Here is a 19,285-nt window from a genome sequence, read left to right on the forward strand (position 1 = left end):
AAATTCTAGTTTGTTGCACAAGATTTTAACTGAATTAAAAAAAGAAGAGCATTGTGGGAGGGAGTTCAATCAATAGTATTTCAGTATTTTCATGATGCTGTGATGTCAACCAATAGCAGACAGGCATCTTAGATACATAACTAAGTGTGAATTTTAAAATAAAGCGAAAATGTTAGTGGTCTATTGTATAGCAAGCAAACATGAGTTGTTCAGACAAACCACCAAAAAAAACACTGGACTGACCTCCAGCCATGGCTGTCTTGCCTTGGCCTGACACAGTGACTGACGTAGTGGCCACCACATACTTGACACCTGTAAGAAAAACAAAAAATAAACACACCAGGAATCAGGACTAAAAAAATGCTTCTTTCGTCTATATTTCTAACACTGCAGCTTACAATACAATTTGCTTTTTTTTCGCGAGGCAGAAGTTCAGGCTTCAAACTGGTGTTTATTTAAAATAAAGCATCGCGTGGGCACACGGCAGGTGATGACACGATGTGATTTCTGCTAAGTTCCCTGAATATCAAAGTGAATAAATTAGAATGAGTGTTGTTAAACGGCACGAGTCACTATGACTCCCTTTTGTAGACCAATGCTTTATCATCTAATTTTTGACACACATGAAAGAATGGTTGGTGTAAGAATGCAATATTGGCAGAATCAGGGGGTAATGTCTAGTACACAAAAGTAACACATTAAGACACATCCTTTGCGGATCGTGTCCGCAGCTGTCAATCAACTAGCACAACAATCAATATTATTTAAATTGGCGTAAACATATAAACCTTTTCAATTATGTCACAATTCAGCAGATCGACAACCATACAGTTGGATATCGATTACGAATATAGTATTTACTAAGCGCCGAAAGAAAAAGCGAATGAGGGCTGAGTTTTGACAGCACCCGACTTGGAAAGTGAATGAAGGGATCCAGCCCTCCACCAACTACCAGCTGGTTCCCTCCAAGACGCCTTTCTTCTTTTAGGAATGGTCAATATACTGTTCTTGACTTTAAATTTATTGAGCGTAAAAAGGTTAAATGTTTTTTTTTTTTTTTTTTTTTTTTTTGTCAATTGATAAATATTTACATTAAATTTCCCGTGTTTTTCTGTGCTCATATAAAAATGTAAAGTTTATTCTTTTTTTTTCTTTTCCCTCACTTTTTCTTTAGTCATTGTATTTTTTTCTTTTGGTTTCTTTCCTTTTTTTACATTTTTGTCTTTTTCTCTTGATTTCCCCCCTTTTTAATTTATTCCATGCATAATGTTACATCATATTTGGTAACAAAGGTAGCAAAGCAACAAAAACAACCTGAAGAGCTGTTTGAGACCCCAAAGAAAAAAAAGAAGGTTCTATAAAATAACCTACGGAATTCCTATCCCTACAAAATAAACGCAGGTTTCCGTATTTGCTCAGATAATCTCAAATTCTTTGATGTACAAAAGCTTATTTTAAAAATAACGGAAATTGTTTCATTCCCTGGTAACTTGTTACTTTTACAATAGAGTAGTTTAGTTACTAACCCAGTTACCTTTTGGAAGAAGTACTGGGTAACTTTGCCTTTTTACTTCTCACACACAATTCGGCAGAGGGTTGAGTCACCCACCATACAGCAACAGGAACAAAAAATATATACAATGGACATTCCCATAAATGACAAAAGAAACAACAACGAAAAACGATAATGAAAGAAATCAAACAAAAAGGTGAGGTGTTAAAAAATCATGTAAAAATTGTGCAATAGGCTTCCATCGTTCACTGGTTTCCCCTGCCGCATCATACAGGTGGCCTGCTCATCCCTTAGAACGCGTCCACACATCCCACTATCCTTTTACAACACCTCTCCACTCATTCCTATTACCAACAAAAGCTCTAGCTTCCACCAGATTTAGACCTCTTTCCTGCAATGCACTCAACACCATCCACCCACGTCAATCGCGGCATTCCTTTTGGTCTCCTTCCATTTACTCCTGCTCTGTAGATCCTCTTCAACATTCGCTCCTCATTCATCATCTCCATGTGTCCAAACCAACCGAGTACTCTCTTATCCACACGCTGGCTCAGTTCCAGTACTACTCCAGTTCTGGCTCTCTTTCATTTCTCAATCTATCCAATCTTGTTCACTCCTAACATACTCTTCAAACACTTCATCTCAAAAACATTGAATTTCTTTCTCAAATCTGCGTTCAGGCTCTAAGTCTCTGCACCATACAACACAGTCGGCACAATCACACTCTCATACGGTCCCCTCTTAACATCTATACTCATACTCTTGTTTCTCATCACTCTCCTCAGAGCACCCAAATCCTTGCTTCCCTGATTCACTCTCTGCAATACCTCGCACTCCATTCCACCAATTGCAGCCACATCACAACCCAAGTACCTAAAGCTTTCAACTTCTGAGTATGATATAAATAATTCTGTCATGATTACTGATCCGGGCCACCTGCGGCTGCCCCCGGTGGCGCCAACAGCCTGTTACCGGCGTCCGATCGTTGTGAACCTTCAGCTCCCGCTAAGGCAAGCCTTCCGAACCTGACTCCCTGTTTTGACTCACGTACGTTTCCCGGCTTCGACCTGTGTCCGTTTGATCACGTCTCTGCTCCTGCGCCCCGGTAACCCGACCTGCTTTTCCCTCTTCGACACCGCTATCGCTCGCCAGAGAAGCGCCACTTCTGCGACCTGCTCCCCGCAATCAACAATCACCGGATCGTGGGTGCCAGCTTACGTCTCTTTTCAAATAAAACTAAGAAATTAACGCAATTGGGTTCCCGTCACCGTTCCTGGTTCCTGACAAATTCTTCAACTTTAGTTGACTCTTTGCATATTTTCCCCCATTCATCGTGTTTCCGGAGGTAATGTTTTAGTTGCAAATATTGATTAAAAAAAACATTTTTAGACAGGTCAAATTCTTGTAGAAGTTGTTCAAAAGATTTCAATATATGTCCTTCAAGCACTTGGGTAGTCAACATCAATCCTTTTTGTGACCATTTTTCAAATCCTACATCCGTAACCCCAGGTTATTTTTGTACCCCTATTCACGGACCTTAATATTTTTTATTGATTTTGTATTGTCGACCATGTTTGAATAGTTCCCTTAATCCATTCATTCTGGAGTTTTAATTTCTTCCACATCGCTGCTGATGGTAAGGATTCCACTGTTACATTTGGACAGGATGGCTCCTCCATGTCCACCATATTGTATCTTTGTCTAATCCACAGAGTAAGAGCTCTAATTGGAGCCACCCAGTAATAATTTCTAATATTGGGTAGATCCAAGCCCCCTTTTTCTTTGGAAGCTAAGAGCGTTTTGTACATTATTCTAGGTTTCAAATTTTGCCAAAGGAATTTTAATATCAATTTATTTAGTACTTCAAATTTGGAGCCTGGAATCAGAATAGAAAGAGACTGGAACAGAAATAATAGTCTTGGTATTCTGTTTATTCTAATTATTCTCAGTAGTGGGTAACTATAACTAATTACTTTTTTAAAAGTAACGTGCCCAACAGTGTTTATATATAATGATGGTCAATGACAATCTAATTAATATTGACTGCTGCGCTAGTTTATAGGGATTGACATCCGCAGACAGTGTCACGGTGGCCATGGCGCCCAATTGGCCCTGCCCGTGTGGTGCCAGCTGCGGCTGGTTGACAGATTGCCTTCCCTTCCATTTAAGCTCAGTGCTCTCACTTACCCTTTGTCAGTCCGTCAACAAATCTCAGTACCCGCAAGACGTGGGTTTTGACTCTGTCCAGTTTCCTGCTTGTGTTTCCCGTCCGGTATTGTTCCCATCTATTTTGTCCTGTTTAAAATTGATCTATGTAATTTCGATCTCCAGTGTCTGGTATTGTTTCTATCTATCTCGTCCTGCTTGTTTTCGGACTCCAGTCTCCAGTGCCTGATATCAATCCTGTCTGTCCCGTCCTATCTGGTATCGACCACATCCGTCCGATATCTGCTTGTGCAATTGGTATCGATCTCGTCGGCCTCTGGCTTCCTTCCATTCCACACCAGACTGCTGCCTTACGTCTTCCGCCCAACGATTGCCGGATCACTGGCGTTTGGGTTAACGTGCATGACTGCCCCATTTCCCGTAAAATAAAGCTTATGTGAGAAACGTCACGCATCTGGGTTCTCCTCCTGTTCCAGTTCATGACACATAGTCTGCAAACAAGTGTCTTAATCCCAGCGCAATGAGTTACGTTTCTTTACTAGACATATTCCCGCTGATTTTTAAAATGTAAGAAATGGACGCTTATGAGGTAATTTCTATGGCTGGGAGCACCGTCGCGGCTTGTACAAAAACAAAGTTGAGTTTCCTATTTCAATTTTCACATGCTGTTTATGTGCTCTATAGTGCAGAATTTACGATACAGGAATTAGTAAATGCAGGAAAACAACTACGAGTTATATCACCTTTATCGTTAACGGGGTAGTAGAAAAAACTTCCCGGCGGGTTCTCCACCGCCAGTCGGTACCACAGTGGGAAGTGATCCACAGTAAAGAGATTTTCCTTGTCGGTGGGCGTCAGGAATTTCCTAAGAAGGTAAAAAAATTTTTAAAATGATGCATGATGGAGGCGGTGACATGGTGACAAAAAGCCCCTCCCACTTTGCCACTCTGGTCTCCACCCCAGCATATCTCATGATCCGCATTAGGCCGGCACGGGTGCCCAGGAAGGCCGTCTCCACGCCGGGCTCCAGCCTAAAAAACAAGCACACCCGTCAGTCAGCAGCGTGTGTCGGCGTACCGTGGCCGGTGCTTGAGCACCTGTCGTTCAGCATGATGGCGTTCCAGTAAGCTTCCATGGGTGCCGTTACCACTGCGTCGAACAAAGTTTGTTGGAGTAGCAGTTCGTCGCCTTGGCAACACATAAATATGAAAATTATTTTAGGGCAAAAACGGTGAGACGGTTTAGCCGATACTCACATTCCAGGTCAGGTTCCTTGCCTAAAAGGTACCGGATAGCCGCCTGCAGTTGCGAGTACTTGCGGTGGGCAGGATCGATGTCCGTTTCGCAGTACGTCCTCCGAGATAAAAACACAAGCTTGGGTATTAGCATCGCAGTATTATGTGTCTTAGCTATGAGGACTATGAAATGAAATGAAATGTTTATTGAAGGTATTGTTGGATACATTAATCAAAACATGACACAAAAAGAAAAACTAATGCTGAGAGTGAGCATGGCCAAATATGGTCACCTTACGCCCCCTCCCCTAAGGAAATTCGACAGATCTGTTTCTGCCAACCTTTGCTTAAAGGTTTGCACCGTATTTGCACTAATAACCCGGTCAGGCAAAAAATTCCAAATTTTTGGTATCCTGAAAGAAATAAAGTTTCCGTGCAAGTTGCTGGTAGGTCTAGGCACCCGTAACTTATATCTGTGACCACGTAAACCATCAACACGACAGAACTCAAAAAATTGATCAAAAGGCACATCGATCATTCCATGCAGTACTTTGAACACAAAAATTTATTCAAATCGAATTCTACGGAGCTCCAAAAAGTCCAAGTTCAGTCTTTGTAGTCTTTTCGGATATGACAAGCTGTGCATCCCAGGTATCCGCTTCGTATACCGTCGTTGAACTCCTTCCAGTAGGTTAATGTCCTTGAGTAAGTAAGGGTTCCACACAACGCTGTTATATTCTAACCCGGGTCTAACATAAACGCAAAACATTCGAACTAAGAATGCTGGGTTCTTGTTGTAAACGTTTCTGTAAATGTTTGATGCTATGTTATTGGCTTTGTTGGTAATTTTGGCGATATGCGTGATAAACTTTAAGTTTGAAGTAAGAGTGACACCCAGATCCTTATGTTCAGTAACAACATGCAAATCATGATCATTAATGTTATACAGCGGAACAGAACCATGTAAAAACCACTGTGCTAAGCATTTATGAGATGACAATTGCAGTTGCCACTTTTCGGACCAAAGAAAAACTGATTTAATGTCATTTTGGAGAGAATCAATTGTTCCTGTCACCTGGGTTTTTGGTAAGAAAGCCGACAGTTTAGCATCATTGGCAAAAATTGAGATGTCACTACTACTTTGTAATATTTACAGGTTGTTTAAAAGAATGATAATCGTAAATTCCAGACTACAGAGCTCATCTGATTAGACGCCGCAGACTTAAACAGCCATAAAAACGAACACATTCATAATTTGTTCACATCCATTTCTTACAATTATGAAGAAAATCAGCGGTGAAATGTCTAGTACAGAAAAGTAACACATCGCGCCCCGATTAAAACAATCAATTGCCGACTGTGTCTGCAGCGGTCAATGTTAATCAATGATGAGTAAATTAGCTTTATGTCATGATTTCCAATTCAGAGCACCTGCGACTGCTTATTTGGCGCCAACAGCCCGGACAGCTGATTGGCCGATGAACTCCTTTTAAACCCCTGACTTCCAAGAGATCCCTGTCAGATCGTTATGCGAACCGTTGCCTCCAGCTCGGCAAGCTCTTACGTCAGACTCTGTTCCTGCCCTGTTTATCTCTGCATGATCCTCGTTGCCAAACTGTTTCCGGACCTGACTCTGCCCTGTTCTGCCTGCCCGTTATTCGATCCGTTTTGCCCCGTTACCTGCCTGCCTCCTGTTGCCGAACCTCGTTTCCGAACTTGGCACCGCCCTTACTCTCCAGTCCTGGCTAACGATTTGCAATTCCCGCTTTTCTTCGACCCTCCTCGCTAGACATGGAAGTGCCACTTCCGCATCTCCTGCTCCCCTTGTCCGTCAACCATCGGATCGTGGAAGCAAGCCCTGCTCTCCCTCTTTATTAATAAACACTGAGAAAACGAGCGCTATTGGGTCCTGTGTCTGTTTATGGTCTGTGAAACTTTAAGATATACACAGGATTATGACAAAAACATTCTCAAAACAAAACTGTGTACTGACTAAAATTCAGAAGTTGGTACAATCATAACAGCCTGTACACATACAGAGCCATGCGACCGGACAAAGTGATTAAGAGGAGAACAAGGATTGCTCTTATTGCATGTATCAAGGGTCGTTAACAAAATAAGAATAACTAATAAGTGTTAATTGTGGAGGTGTTGTGCACTCACTCTTGTTCTTCTGACTAACTTTTGAAAGGTTTTGTTTGTAATTTTAAGTTCTGTTTAATTGATTTTTTTATCTTTTCCTGAGAATATATTTTTTTACTTTTAAGAATTTTTTTGGTCGTATTTCTGTCACGGTTGCCATGACGCCCAATTGGCCCCGCCCATATGTCACGGTTGCCACGGCGCCCAATTGCCCCGCCCCTGTCAGCCCCCCTTTTTTCGGTCCGTCTGCCAATCTGTTTTTACACGGCAAGCCATTTTCTCACCTGTCCTGTTTTTGCTCCTGTTTGTCTCCGACTACGACCTGTTTTATCTTGACCACGTCAGTTCTCTTCTCCTGGCTTTCGACCACGTTTTTTCTCTTCTATCCTGGCTACTGACCTGTTTTTTTCCGCTCCCGACACCGCCATTGCTCACCACGGAAATACCACTTCCGCGTCCGAGCGACCTGCTCCCCGCGACCAGCAATCACCGGATCGTGTGTGCAATTCTTTCCCTTCTTCTCAATAAAACTGTGAGAAAAGTTACTCGAGTGGGTCCTGTTTCCGTTATGGTCCTGAAAATTTCAGATATTTGGTTTTGTTTTGGTTTTTGGAACATTGTTATAGTACTTTAGGAAGGATTATTTTGTTTTAGTTTTTGGCAATTTTTTTTTGCTTTTTAGAATATTGTTTTTATAGTTTTTACAAATAAATTGTTTTTTCTTTTTTGGGAATATTTATGTTTGGGGAAATACCTTTTTTCTTGTTTGTCTGAATGTTTTTTGTTTTTTATGAATTAATTATTAATAGTGGTTAAAAATAGTTTATTTCAGTTTTAGAGAATTTTTTTTCATGTTTTTCCTGAATTCTTTTTTTTTTTTTTCAGGAGTAATTGTTCTTTATTTTGGGGGGCAATCTTTTTCTCTAGTTTTATGGAATTGTTTTTTCTGTTTTTCTCGAACAAAAGAATGTTTTTCTATTTATTTTTACTATTTGAGAGCTGTCCCCGTAGAGACTTTCAGGAACCAGAAAAGAATATTACCAAAAGTACAAAATAATAATGAGAAAGATAAATCTACAACAAACAATTACAAAAAATACTATAAAAAATCAGAAAAAAACAGAACATTAAAAAATGTAGGCAAAAATATTGCCCTCTAAAAATATGTGTCACAAAAACAGGAGTGTTTTCATAGACTACGTTAGATTTTTAATCAATTTTTTTCAGACATGTCATATAGAACGCATCATTTGGATTTTTCTTAAAAATGTTTTGCATTTTTTTCCGCAAACACATTTTTTCAGGTGACAGATTTACATAATGATTCAAAATGTTAAAAAATATTTAAATGTAAAAGCGGGTGAGCTCGCCGAAATAATTCTTCTCCTACCATTCTGACGCGATGCTGAGGTCGGGGGAAGTCAGGTCGTGGAGTCCTGCAGGTGAATAGGTCATAGTTCACCAGGAAAGACGTGTGAGTTCATCTCCGTGGCTGTAGTGCATCGTGGGTAATGTTGCTTACCTTCTTCCACAGATACGTTTCCCATGAACATCAGATTCCCGTGACCACGAGTCAACACCATGCCAAAGCTGCATGCACACACACACACACACACACACACACACACACACACACACACACACACACACACACACACACACACACACACACACACACACACAAACACACACACACACACACACACACAATAGTAAACGGTACCATGATGCTCTCTAGTGGATTAGCATCCGTAGATGCAACCTTTGGGAATGTCTATTATTTTTTTCAATCAGAAGATAAGATTTAATAAATAAATGTAAATATTTTGGGTTGTTTTGTTTTTTTCAAACAATTCATAAGAAAGAAAAGCTTTTTACCTAAAGGGAGTGTCGTCAATATTGGTGTAGAAATATTCGTTGTTTAGGAAGAAAGGCCTCCTCTGTAACGACAGATGATTGCATGAGTTACCCGTCATATTTTTCTTAATTCTAGCTTGAAGTAACAGTGTGTTTTAATTCGCCACTAGAGGTCATTGTAGGTTGGAATGGAAATGAAGCGTGCACATTCAAAGACACTATGAAAAGCCCGAAGGATACTACTACGGTACTTCCAAATCCTAAGCAAGCAACAGGACATGAAAGGCCCTGTTACTCACCTCGAACAAAATACCAAGCCAGATGGATACACAATTTACAGCCGGAGCGGCTGAAAAGAGCCAAGACATAGCTTTTGTCAGAGCCTATGTAAGTTGCTAACTCTTACTGGCTAGCGGAACAATGCCAGTAAAAGACGGCAAGTGACACAAACAATACAAACAGTAACAATAGCGGCTAGAAAAGAGCCAAAGCTTTCATCCAGGTGTTTAGAGAAGGAAACAGTGGAAAAAAATGGAAAGTGCCCGAATCACATAATTCAATAACAGTGGCTCTCTTGACCAGCTGTGGAAGGCAAGTAACACTAAAGTGTTAAAGCAGAGCACCTAACGATCGATAGAATTTCTGAATCACACAACTCTTGTTTGCATGAGAAGCTGTAGTAGGCGAGTGACACTGAAATGTGAATCAGGAGGAGCTAACAAAAGCGTCTCAGAGCGAGCCAAAGCCTTAAGCCAACATGAGTGGCTAGAGAAGGAAAACAGTGGAAAGTAAAAGTTAAGTATTCCTTAATCGCAAGACTAGGCCAAAGATAGCGAGTGAAACTGAGAGACCAAGTAGAAGCAGCTAACAATAACAATAGTGACTAGAAGAGGGCCAAAGCTTTCAGCCCAGTGGCTAACATGAGTGGCTAGATAAGGAAATGGTGGAAAAAAAAGTTGAAACTGCCTGAATCACAGGACTTGCCGAGATTGAATTATATGACCAGCCGTGGAAGGCCAATAACACTGAAGAAAGAAGCAGGAGCAGCTAAGATTTACAATCGCAGGTCGAGGTGAGCCATATCCTGCAGCCAAATGGCTAACATGAGTGGCTAGAGAAGGAAACCATGGATACAGTTTGAATCACTAGTCTTTTGTTTAACTCCCTAACTTTTTACACCACTAAGTGTTGCAATATAAGACACACTGGTACATTAACCGACAGTGGTATATAAATCATTGGGCTACTCTCAAAGCTCTGGGAGTAGAAGCGAGCCAAACTTTTTGTCAGAAGATGGATAGAGGGTCACTGTCAGAGATCTTACCCCGTTGTCAACTGAGGCCCGGATGTTAAGCTTGTAACTTCCCGTCTCGCCCTTCACCATGGCAGTCCGCAACTGTGGCCAATCAAAAAAGGAGGCGGTCCAACGGTCAATAGGCGTGGCATTCAGCAGGCGAGGGCGTGGCCAGGCTTACCGTCTCATCGTTGTCCTCCCACTCCACTTCTGAAAGGTCTACGCTGTTGTAGTTGGGCTTGGGTTTCAGTTTTTTTCCGTCCTTGTACTGAAAAAACACGTCGAAAGTTTTAAACAAAATATGCCAAAATTGGCCAGAAATCAGGGAGTGTGCTTTAAAACCAAAATCAAAAAAGAACCCGGGCCTCGGCGTTGACAGAACTTAACTACTAGACCACCTGTTAGAGTCTAGTACACCTCCTTCCACCGGGAGGCGCTAAGTTGAAACACCTCTGTCCAATTGCTACATCTGTCACTAATTAATATCCAACTATATAAGGACAATCAAGACAACTCACGGTGTCGGTTCATTTCCATTTTCCCTACCATGGCAGGTTTGTTTGTTACTGGTTTCTTTGATACTTTGCTCCTTGCATTTCCATTTCCAGTTTTGGTCTTTGTTTCTGATCTGGACTTCAAGTTGGTTTAGTTTGGAAATTTTGTTTTTCTGTGAACCCATGTGTGTTTAAAACTAAGTACCTCCTTTCGTTATCAAATGCACTCTCCTTCAAGCAACCGTGGTTCCAGTTCCTGCTTCCGTCACATGGGTTCTATCCTCCAAAAACAATAACAGGATGACCCGGCAACAAAAGGACCTAGGGGGGGTCTTTCACCTCCCTGTCCCAGCGGCGAGGAGAAAGCCCCTCGGCCGTGCCTGTTTTTCTGTCCTGGCACAGAGAAGGCCCCTCGGCCGTGCCTGTTTTCTTGTCCAGGCGGCGATGACAAGGCCCCTCAGCCATGCCTGGTTTCCTGTCCCGGCGGCGATGACCAGGCCCCTCGACCGCGGCTGGTTTCCTGTGCTGGCAGCGAGGAAAAGGCCCCTCGGCCAGTTTTTTGTGCAGGACCAGCATTATGTTTACATTATCAGTTGCAGGTCGTTGCTCTCTTCAGGGTTAGTTATTTTTTCATGTATTTATGTAAAAAGAAAGAGACTAAAGGCTGTGCTATATACATATAAAGGCGGCAATTTGAGGAAATTTGTGGAGGGGTGACGTATTGATCCAAGTACTTGCTTAGTATCGTTAATATTGATATTTGGATCGATCCGCCCACCCCTACCTTAGATAGCTGACGAAAGACTAATTTTTTAGGGGTGCGACTTATAATCCTCTGTGTTCTATAGCACGGAAAATAGGGAAATAATGCTAATTAAAATAAAAAATTCCGACTTTCATAATTGTCTGACAAGTTCACCAATGGTCGGAGGTCAGGGTGCGCCAGGATGTAGCCATTGTTGGTGATGAGGAAGGCGTAACCGTGAGCGCCCAGCTGAAAAATAGGCCAAAATAAAAAAGTCGTGTTGAACAAGGGAAGAAGAAGCTAACAATGACAATAGTGGCTAGCAGTGAGCCGTAGGCTGCCACCTAGGGGATAACACAAGTGGCTAGAGTAGGAAACAGTGGAAAAAAAGCTTAAGATACGGGCTCACCATGTAGCGGGGCGCTAGCTTCATGACCTCCATGAGGGGGACATCGGTGCCTACCACACCGAGGAGGATGCCGTGGGACAGCTAGCAAAAAAAAAAAATTGTTTCAACTTGGGACCATCGTATTTTCTGTACTGTAAGAGATACCTAAAAACCCACAATTGGCCAGATATTTGAAAGTGGGCCTTATAATGCATTGCCCCTTGCAGTACAGGTATATACCGGAAAATACAGAGGATACAATTGGTAATGCATTGTTACAATTAAATTATACCGCATACGGTAATAGTTCTGCCATTTAGAAACAAAAAGGGTGGTTTTTGAGTGCCCTCTTGTGGTAAACATGTGAATTGTTTTTTGCTCGACTTCGAACTTTTCTGTAGGATTTTTCCAAGAGAAAAATGTAAACATTAAAATCCTTATTTGTTCCAGGTTTAATGTTCTGTATTGTTGCTAGTGAATCAAAAGGCGAAGGATAGGAAAATAGAAAAGAACTCTGGAAAACTGGTCTTGTCGGGCCCTCATGGCAAGATAATTTTGTCTGAACACTTCCGATCCCAGACTGGATCATTTATAGTATAGTTTCATGGAGACACCAGGGACAAAAGTGGCACCAAAACATAAATATATTTTTGTTAGTAGTAATTCCATGACCGTTTTATATATAATTATAGTCATATTTTTTACATTTTCTTTGGATGGACCGGCTTATGAAAAAAAACATTTTTATGGGAACAGCGGGGACAGGAGTAGTGGTCCGAGAGCCGTATTTTGGCCACCCCTGTCATAAATTAAGCTAGGCCTTTACGTACCGTTTCTTTCTTTTTACTGAAAACGGGCATGGCCACCGACGTCATCAGCAGCAGACTTTGCGCCTTGGTGTTGAACAGCTGACGACACAACGGTAACATCGTGTTAAAAAAAAAAAAAAACATCGATTGCTCTGGTCTGATTTCCGAAAAGAGTATGATGACTTTTGAAAATGCGTTTACCTCCTTGGTTTTGGGGAGCTGACGATGGAGATGGAAAGACAAAAATAAACGATACGTTGCGATGAAGATGGAGAGGATGGAGGCGGGGCTGAGAGGTGGTGGGCTGGGATTGGAGGGAATGGGCGTGTTCTCACCACAGTGTCCATGTAGGCTTCGGTCCAGATGATGTCGTGATCGTGGTTGATGACCATTGGTCGGCTCAAGACGTGCAAATACTCCATCACGTTTTCTTGTACGTCCGCTAGCGTCGACACGTGCGTGTAATAACCTACGTGCGCACGGAATTACTTTTCTATTATTTCTATTATTACAAACAATTTGTAACTCAACCATCGTTACAACATAGTCGGTACTCGTCGCTCACAAATCTTCTGATAACCGACAGCTACACATCGCTACAACATCCAGGATAGCCGGTCTATTTATAGCCAGCGACAAAAGTGAACAGAATACAGTTACAGTGTTCCTCAAGAAAAGAGTATATAATTTCTCCCTACTTATACAGTATATATTCTGATATTCTCCCTACTTTACATGAATTATTGGAGAGAGGGGAATTTAGGTTTTACATGAAAAGAGCATGAATTCCAACAGACTTTTTGTGGATATGCTTTGAAACTGCACTCTGTGAACAGCCTGCTCTTTGAGAAATTTCTTTTTGTGTCTTACCCTCTTGATGGAGGGTATCAATGATGGTCCTCTGGACAGCAGTCAGATCAGCAGTCTTCCCCATACTTGTGATTTAGTTTACTGAACCAAGCTGAGTGTTTTTAAGGCTCAGGAAACCCTCGCAAGGTGTTTCGAGTTAATTAGATGATTCAGGTGATTAGTTGAATAGCCTACTTGTATACTTTTTCAAAATATTCTAATATTTTGAGATAGGATTTTTGAGTTTTCTTAAGCTGTAAGCCAAATTCAGCAATATTAAAATAATAAAAGGCTTGAAATAGTTCAGTTGATGTGTAATGAATCCAGAATGTATGACATTTTTGTTTTTTTAATTGCATTACAGAAAATAAAGAACTTTATCACAATATTCTAGTTTTCTGAGACAGTCCTGTATATGTCTCATAATATCGTCAGATACCATTTTTTGTCAAATTAATAAAGATAGTGCAAAGATCAGTGTTGGCAGTAAAGTGTTGCAAAGGAATTGGAAAATAATTACTTTTCTCAGTAACAAGTACTGTTACGTGTTATGGATAAAATGTAGTAACTCAACTGTCATTACAACATTACTTCGCTACTTTTCCAAACAGAGCATGGATCACAACGTGTATTATACGACGGTGGTATCTCCTTCACTCATGATGTAACAGCCAGTAACAGCTTAGATGTAACCACCTATAAAATACAACTGATATTCTCCCTACCATATACACTTACATCTAAGCTGTATTAAAAAATTCAAAATGTTATTTTAGGTATATTTTATTATGTAGAAAACATAGCATATTCTTGTCATTTGAAAAATGCTTAAAATTGTATAAAAGAAATTCACGTTTAGAAAGAAATATTTTTAAACACCAGTTCCCTTGTCAGACAATTTTGTTTATTTTTGTCATGATTACTGATGCAAGGCATCTGAGTCTGCTCCTTTTGCGCCAACTGCCTCAGAAACTGATTGGCTTCTTGTCTCTTTTTAAACCCCCGTCTTCCTGTCACCCGTATTCAGTCTGCCTGCAAACCTCAGCTCCCGCTAGGCAAGCCTTTTTGACCCTGACTTTCTCCTGTCCTTATTCCTGTTTGATTCCCGGCTCTGATCCCTTTTCTGAACTCGATTACGTTTTGCTCCCCCGTCCCGGCCATCGATCAGTTTTTCCCCGCTCTCAACACTGCCTTCGCTCGCCACGGAAATACCACTTCCGCGTCTCAGTATCTTGCTCCCCACGATCAAGCATCTACAGATCGTGTATGCTACCCTTTCCCTTCTTCCTAATAAAACTAAAAGAAACGCACGCAAGTCTTTGTTCCGGTCCTGACAATTTTAAAGTTTATGATTGAGATACTGTACTTGAATTAGAAAAACTAAATATTTCAAGTAACTCATACTACTTTATAAATAAATACTTGAAGTAAAAACAATCAACCAGTTTTTTAAGTACTGTTTTCAAATTTTAAAACATTTTTTTTTAAATGGGAAAGAAATACTTATCCAAAAAACAAAAAACAGCTAGATATTTTTCCTTATTTTGAAGTTTCTAATTTAGAAAAAAATATGTTTAAAAAAATTCAAGATATCTATCCATCCATCCATTATCTGTACCGCTTATCCTCTGTAGGGTCGCGGGGGTGCTGGAGCCCATCCCAGCTTTCTCCGAGGAGTGGGCAGGGGACACCCTGAACTGGTTGCCAGCCAGTCGCAGTGCACACAAAGACTGACAACTCACTCGCTCATTCACACCTAGGGACAATCTGGACCAACCAATTCACCTGAAATGCATGTTTCTGGAATGTTGGAGGAAACTGGAGTGCCCGGAGGAAACCCACGCAAGCACTGGGAGAACATACAAACTCCGCACAGGAAGTCCGGTAGCTGGATTTGAACCCATGACCTCAGAACTGTGACGCACACGCGCTAACTACTGTGCCGCCGTTCTGCCCAAATTCAAGATATATGAAGAAAAAATATGGATAAAAGTATAATACATAAAATTAATGTCCAATAGTAATCTTTATTTTCAAGTAAAAGACAAAACATATCCAAATAAGTTTTGAACAAACCATCTTTTCGTATTTTTCGCTGTATGCTAGCTAGCAAGCGTTATTGCTAACCTTTGTTGTTGCAGGCGATCCACTTTGTGTTCTGCGCGAAGGTCATCTCTCGACCAATCAAGTACGTGAAGACGCGCACCTGCCAATAGGAAGACGACGTCACTGCTATTGATTGGGGGGCGGAGCCGGGGGCGGGCCAACTCACCCTGCGCTCCGGCCAATTAAATTCCTCAAAGACAGACTCAAAGTCCTCCATGGCGCCGTCCGTGATTAACATGATAGCTTGGTTGCACATGCTACCTTGACCAAGAACGCGAGCCTTTACGCACACAAAAAAAAGTGTTTCAAAACGCACCAATCACAGCATGGCTCCTCCCACACTGGCCCCGCCCCTAACCTCATTGAGGATCTTGAAGGCTTCTTTCATGGCTTTCTTGATTTTAGCTTCGCCTTTGACGTGAAGCTCGTCCACAAGCATCTTGAAGTGCTGAGTCGACAAATCAATAAAAACAGTTAAAGGTGGCCCAAAATATGCCTGTTCAAAACGAAACACCATCAAATTGACCACCAGGGGGAGCTCTAACTAGAGAATTGGGCGTCTTTGATTTCTATTCTTGTGCAGTTGATTTGATAATTATTTTGTTATCTTACTGAAAAAAAGGGAAAATAATACATAATAATCAATACAATTATTGACAGTGAAAGAAGTTTCCCTTCCTCTAACTAATAGCATTCGGAATTGATTTCATAAAAAGAAATTTCCGCCTAATATATGATTTTCATTCTTATTTACAAAACCAAAATAGTAAACAAAATACCTGTTATCAACACAATTATTGACAGCGGAAGCGTATATAATTTTTACTACTTTTTTTTCAAAAGTCGTTGTTGAAAAGCGCCAGATACCTGGAGCAGCTAACAATAACACTAGCAACTCGCGGCAGGTCATAGCCTGCAGCCGAGTGGCTAATGTGAGAGGCTAAAGAAGGAAACTGTAGGAACAATATGGAAGTTAACCAATGCCAGTGGCCTGAAGCAGCTAGCAATAGCGGTTAGCAGCGAACGATAGCCTGCAGCCAAGTGGAGGGCGGTACTTCAGCTCCTATTATAAGTCAATTGCAGCCCATAGACTTGAATGTAAGGTTTCGGAAGGATACTACAGCTCTCATTATAAGTAATGGCAGCCCGTAGATTTTAATGTTATTTGTCTAAATTATACGCCCCTGGCAGGCCGCTGGCAGTACAGCTCCCATAGCAAATCAATGGTACCATTGGAATGAACTGGGATACAATTGACTTTGGTGTTATTTCTTCAAGTCATAAGCCCCCTGGCAGGCCGCAGAGGGTACTGCAGCTCCTGGAATAAGTCAATGGCAGTCCATAGACTTGAATATTATTTTCTCCTAACCTGGCAGGCCTCGGAAAGTTACTGAATCTCTCGGCAGCCAGTGGACTTCAATAATATTTCATTTTAGTCTGTGTACGTATCCATGGCAAAGAGAATGAGGCGCTAACCTCTCTGTTGTCCAAATCCGCTTGGACCAAAGTCCCCTTGAAGCAAGGCTCCACGTAGCGAACGTAGTCCGTGTACTGAACACAAAAAAAACACGTATGAGGGCGAGGCCACTGGGTGTGGCCTGGTACGAGTGGGCGGAGTCTCACTGTGATAACGTTGACAAAGTCGTTCTCTCCTAAAGTATCCAAGATGGTGTTGATGGTGTGTTTGGCGATGGTCATCTTCAAACCTTTCATGCTTCCGCTGATGTCCACCATGATCACGATGTCCTTGGGCGATGTGGCCGCTTGGATGTACCTGGCGGCAGAGGAGGGCACGACTTTGGTCCCAAACAAAACCGAATAGGTGCTGCAACCAGATGGAACTCCTCATCTCACTCGGATGTTGTCCCAAAAATAGATAGACAGCTCCAAATAAAACAACAGTAGACCCCGGCATAGCAGAGGGGGGCAAACGTTTTGTGCTGAGTGCCGCATTTTTGTAGTATTCATAGTATCCATCCATTATCTGCACCGCTTAATCTTCAGTAGGGTCGTGGGGGTGCTGGAGCTCATCCCAGCCATCTTCGGGCAGTGGGCAGGGGACACCCTGAACCGGTTGCCAGCCAATCGCAGGGCACACAGGGACAGACAACTCGATTGTCCATTCAGACCTCGTGACAATTTGGACCGGCCAATTACCTGGAAAGTGGGAAGAAACCGGAGTGCCCGGAAGAAACCCACGCAAGCACAGGGAGAACATGCAAACTCCACACAGGAGGTTCGATCTCATGACCTTAGAACTGTGTCGCACGCGCGCTATCCACTGCGCCGCCGTGCTGCCCTGTTTTGTCGTTTTCATGTAGTATTTTTGTAGTATTTCTGTCGTAATTTTTTTTGTAGCATTTCTGTAGTATTTTTGTTATACAGCACATCTGTAATATTAGTATTGTAGTAGATCTATAGTAGTATTTTGTATTACAGTATTACTGTATTAGTATTTTTCTAGGATTCCCATTTTAGTATTTTATAATATTTCTGTAGTGTCACTCTGGAGTATTTATCACTCTGTGTTTATGTGTACTGTATTAATTCAATGAGGACCAAAGACTTGCTTTGATGCTATAGGGAGAAGAAAAAAACATGATAACCATGGAAAGGAGGTTCATCAAGAAATACGAAGAGGGAACACAAATCAGTTTCTTCTCCAAGTTAAACGGCTGTAACCAATCGACGATCGTGACTACGATCGGCGACCCCGCCTTATGACGTTTTCACTTTACAGTGGGGAAAAAGGTTTTTCCCCCATTATACAACATCGACAACAAATTATTTCGCTCGCCTAAAAACTTTAAAATACATTGATATATGAATTTAAAATTCTGCAAGGCTCTAAAATCTAAGAAGTCTATTATTGGTCAACATCATATAAAATGCTGTTCTGCTATTGGTTCACCTTACAGCCTCATCAAAATCCAGAAATGCCATTGATTGAACTCCCTCCCACAATGCCTTAAGGAACAGGCGTGCATATTATGGCTACTCACCAGTTCCGGTTCCGGCAGTCGAAGGCGGCCACACCATTGCTGTCGGGTGTCCATTTGATGCCTGCAGAGAAATATCCAAATGCTTAGCTAACGTCTGCTAACCAAATCGATGTACAGTACATTATTCCCTTGCCATTTCGCGGTTTGACTTTTGCTTCCTTAGTGCATCGCAAATTTTTTTCTATTCATAGCTTGCCGAAAAAGTAGGATACAGTTTTTCGAGGTATGTTTTTTCAGCCCCTCGTTACAGCATTTTCCCCACTATACATCGTCAACTACGAGTGATTTTATGCACCCGTAAACTTGCCTCATATGACATATGACAAGATGACTGTCTGCTACTGGTTTGCGTCACAGCATCATTTAGATAGCGAGTCGCCATTGGCTGAACTAACTCCCACAATACCTTTCTCTCTTCAAGTAGTTCATAATCGTGAATTGTTTTAGCTATGAGTTTCAAGACTTCTAGTGATGCCAAAGAGAGAAGCAAAAAAGTGATAACCATGGTGGCAGCAGATTATATGTTTTTGCTTAATTATTATCCGCTCATGAAGTAGTACAGGGTAATTAATATCTTATTTTGTTTTGTTGGAGCTGTTTAAGATTGCACTGCAAATTTAATGAAATCTGTTGATTAAAGTAATCGTCTTTCTCCTAATTTTCCCCATTGGATTGCTGTTTGTGG

The 19,285-nt window shown here is 41.5% G+C and overlaps 1 protein-coding gene across 4 annotated transcripts in view; it reads right to left on the reverse strand.

Annotated features, from left to right (window-relative positions):
* LOC148363207 (voltage-dependent calcium channel subunit alpha-2/delta-4-like) overlaps positions 1 to 19,285 on the reverse strand; it is a 46,705-nt gene that overhangs the window by 20,690 nt on the left and 6,730 nt on the right. For 2 of the 4 annotated variants that reach the window (XM_088340790.1, XM_088340787.1), the window contains exons 7-27: positions 18,601 to 18,661; positions 17,222 to 17,372; positions 17,075 to 17,149; positions 15,957 to 16,046; positions 15,765 to 15,878; positions 15,620 to 15,698; positions 12,979 to 13,112; positions 12,845 to 12,862; positions 12,665 to 12,742; positions 11,856 to 11,936; positions 11,621 to 11,695; positions 10,389 to 10,475; positions 10,238 to 10,309; positions 8,935 to 8,996; positions 8,579 to 8,646; positions 8,447 to 8,492; positions 4,936 to 5,033; positions 4,777 to 4,867; positions 4,618 to 4,710; positions 4,423 to 4,544; positions 244 to 312 (exon numbers count right to left, since the gene is read on the reverse strand). In XM_088340790.1, coding sequence (XP_088196916.1) covers positions 244 to 312; positions 4,423 to 4,544; positions 4,618 to 4,710; positions 4,777 to 4,867; positions 4,936 to 5,033; positions 8,447 to 8,492; positions 8,579 to 8,646; positions 8,935 to 8,996; positions 10,238 to 10,309; positions 10,389 to 10,475; positions 11,621 to 11,695; positions 11,856 to 11,936; positions 12,665 to 12,742; positions 12,845 to 12,862; positions 12,979 to 13,112; positions 15,620 to 15,698; positions 15,765 to 15,878; positions 15,957 to 16,046; positions 17,075 to 17,149; positions 17,222 to 17,372; positions 18,601 to 18,661 — 1,764 coding nt within the window. The remainder of the gene's footprint in view (positions 1 to 243; positions 313 to 4,422; positions 4,545 to 4,617; positions 4,711 to 4,776; positions 4,868 to 4,935; positions 5,034 to 8,446; positions 8,493 to 8,578; positions 8,647 to 8,934; positions 8,997 to 10,237; positions 10,310 to 10,388; positions 10,476 to 11,620; positions 11,696 to 11,855; positions 11,937 to 12,664; positions 12,743 to 12,844; positions 12,863 to 12,978; positions 13,113 to 15,619; positions 15,699 to 15,764; positions 15,879 to 15,956; positions 16,047 to 17,074; positions 17,150 to 17,221; positions 17,373 to 18,600; positions 18,662 to 19,285) is intronic. The other 2 variants (XM_088340789.1, XM_088340791.1) reach the window with 1 other exon arrangement.

This window comes from Urocampus carinirostris, chromosome 7, assembly GCF_059441175.1.
Source record: "Urocampus carinirostris isolate Australia breed hairy pipefish chromosome 7, RoL_Ucar_1.0, whole genome shotgun sequence".
Lineage (NCBI taxonomy): Eukaryota > Metazoa > Chordata > Actinopteri > Syngnathiformes > Syngnathidae > Urocampus > Urocampus carinirostris.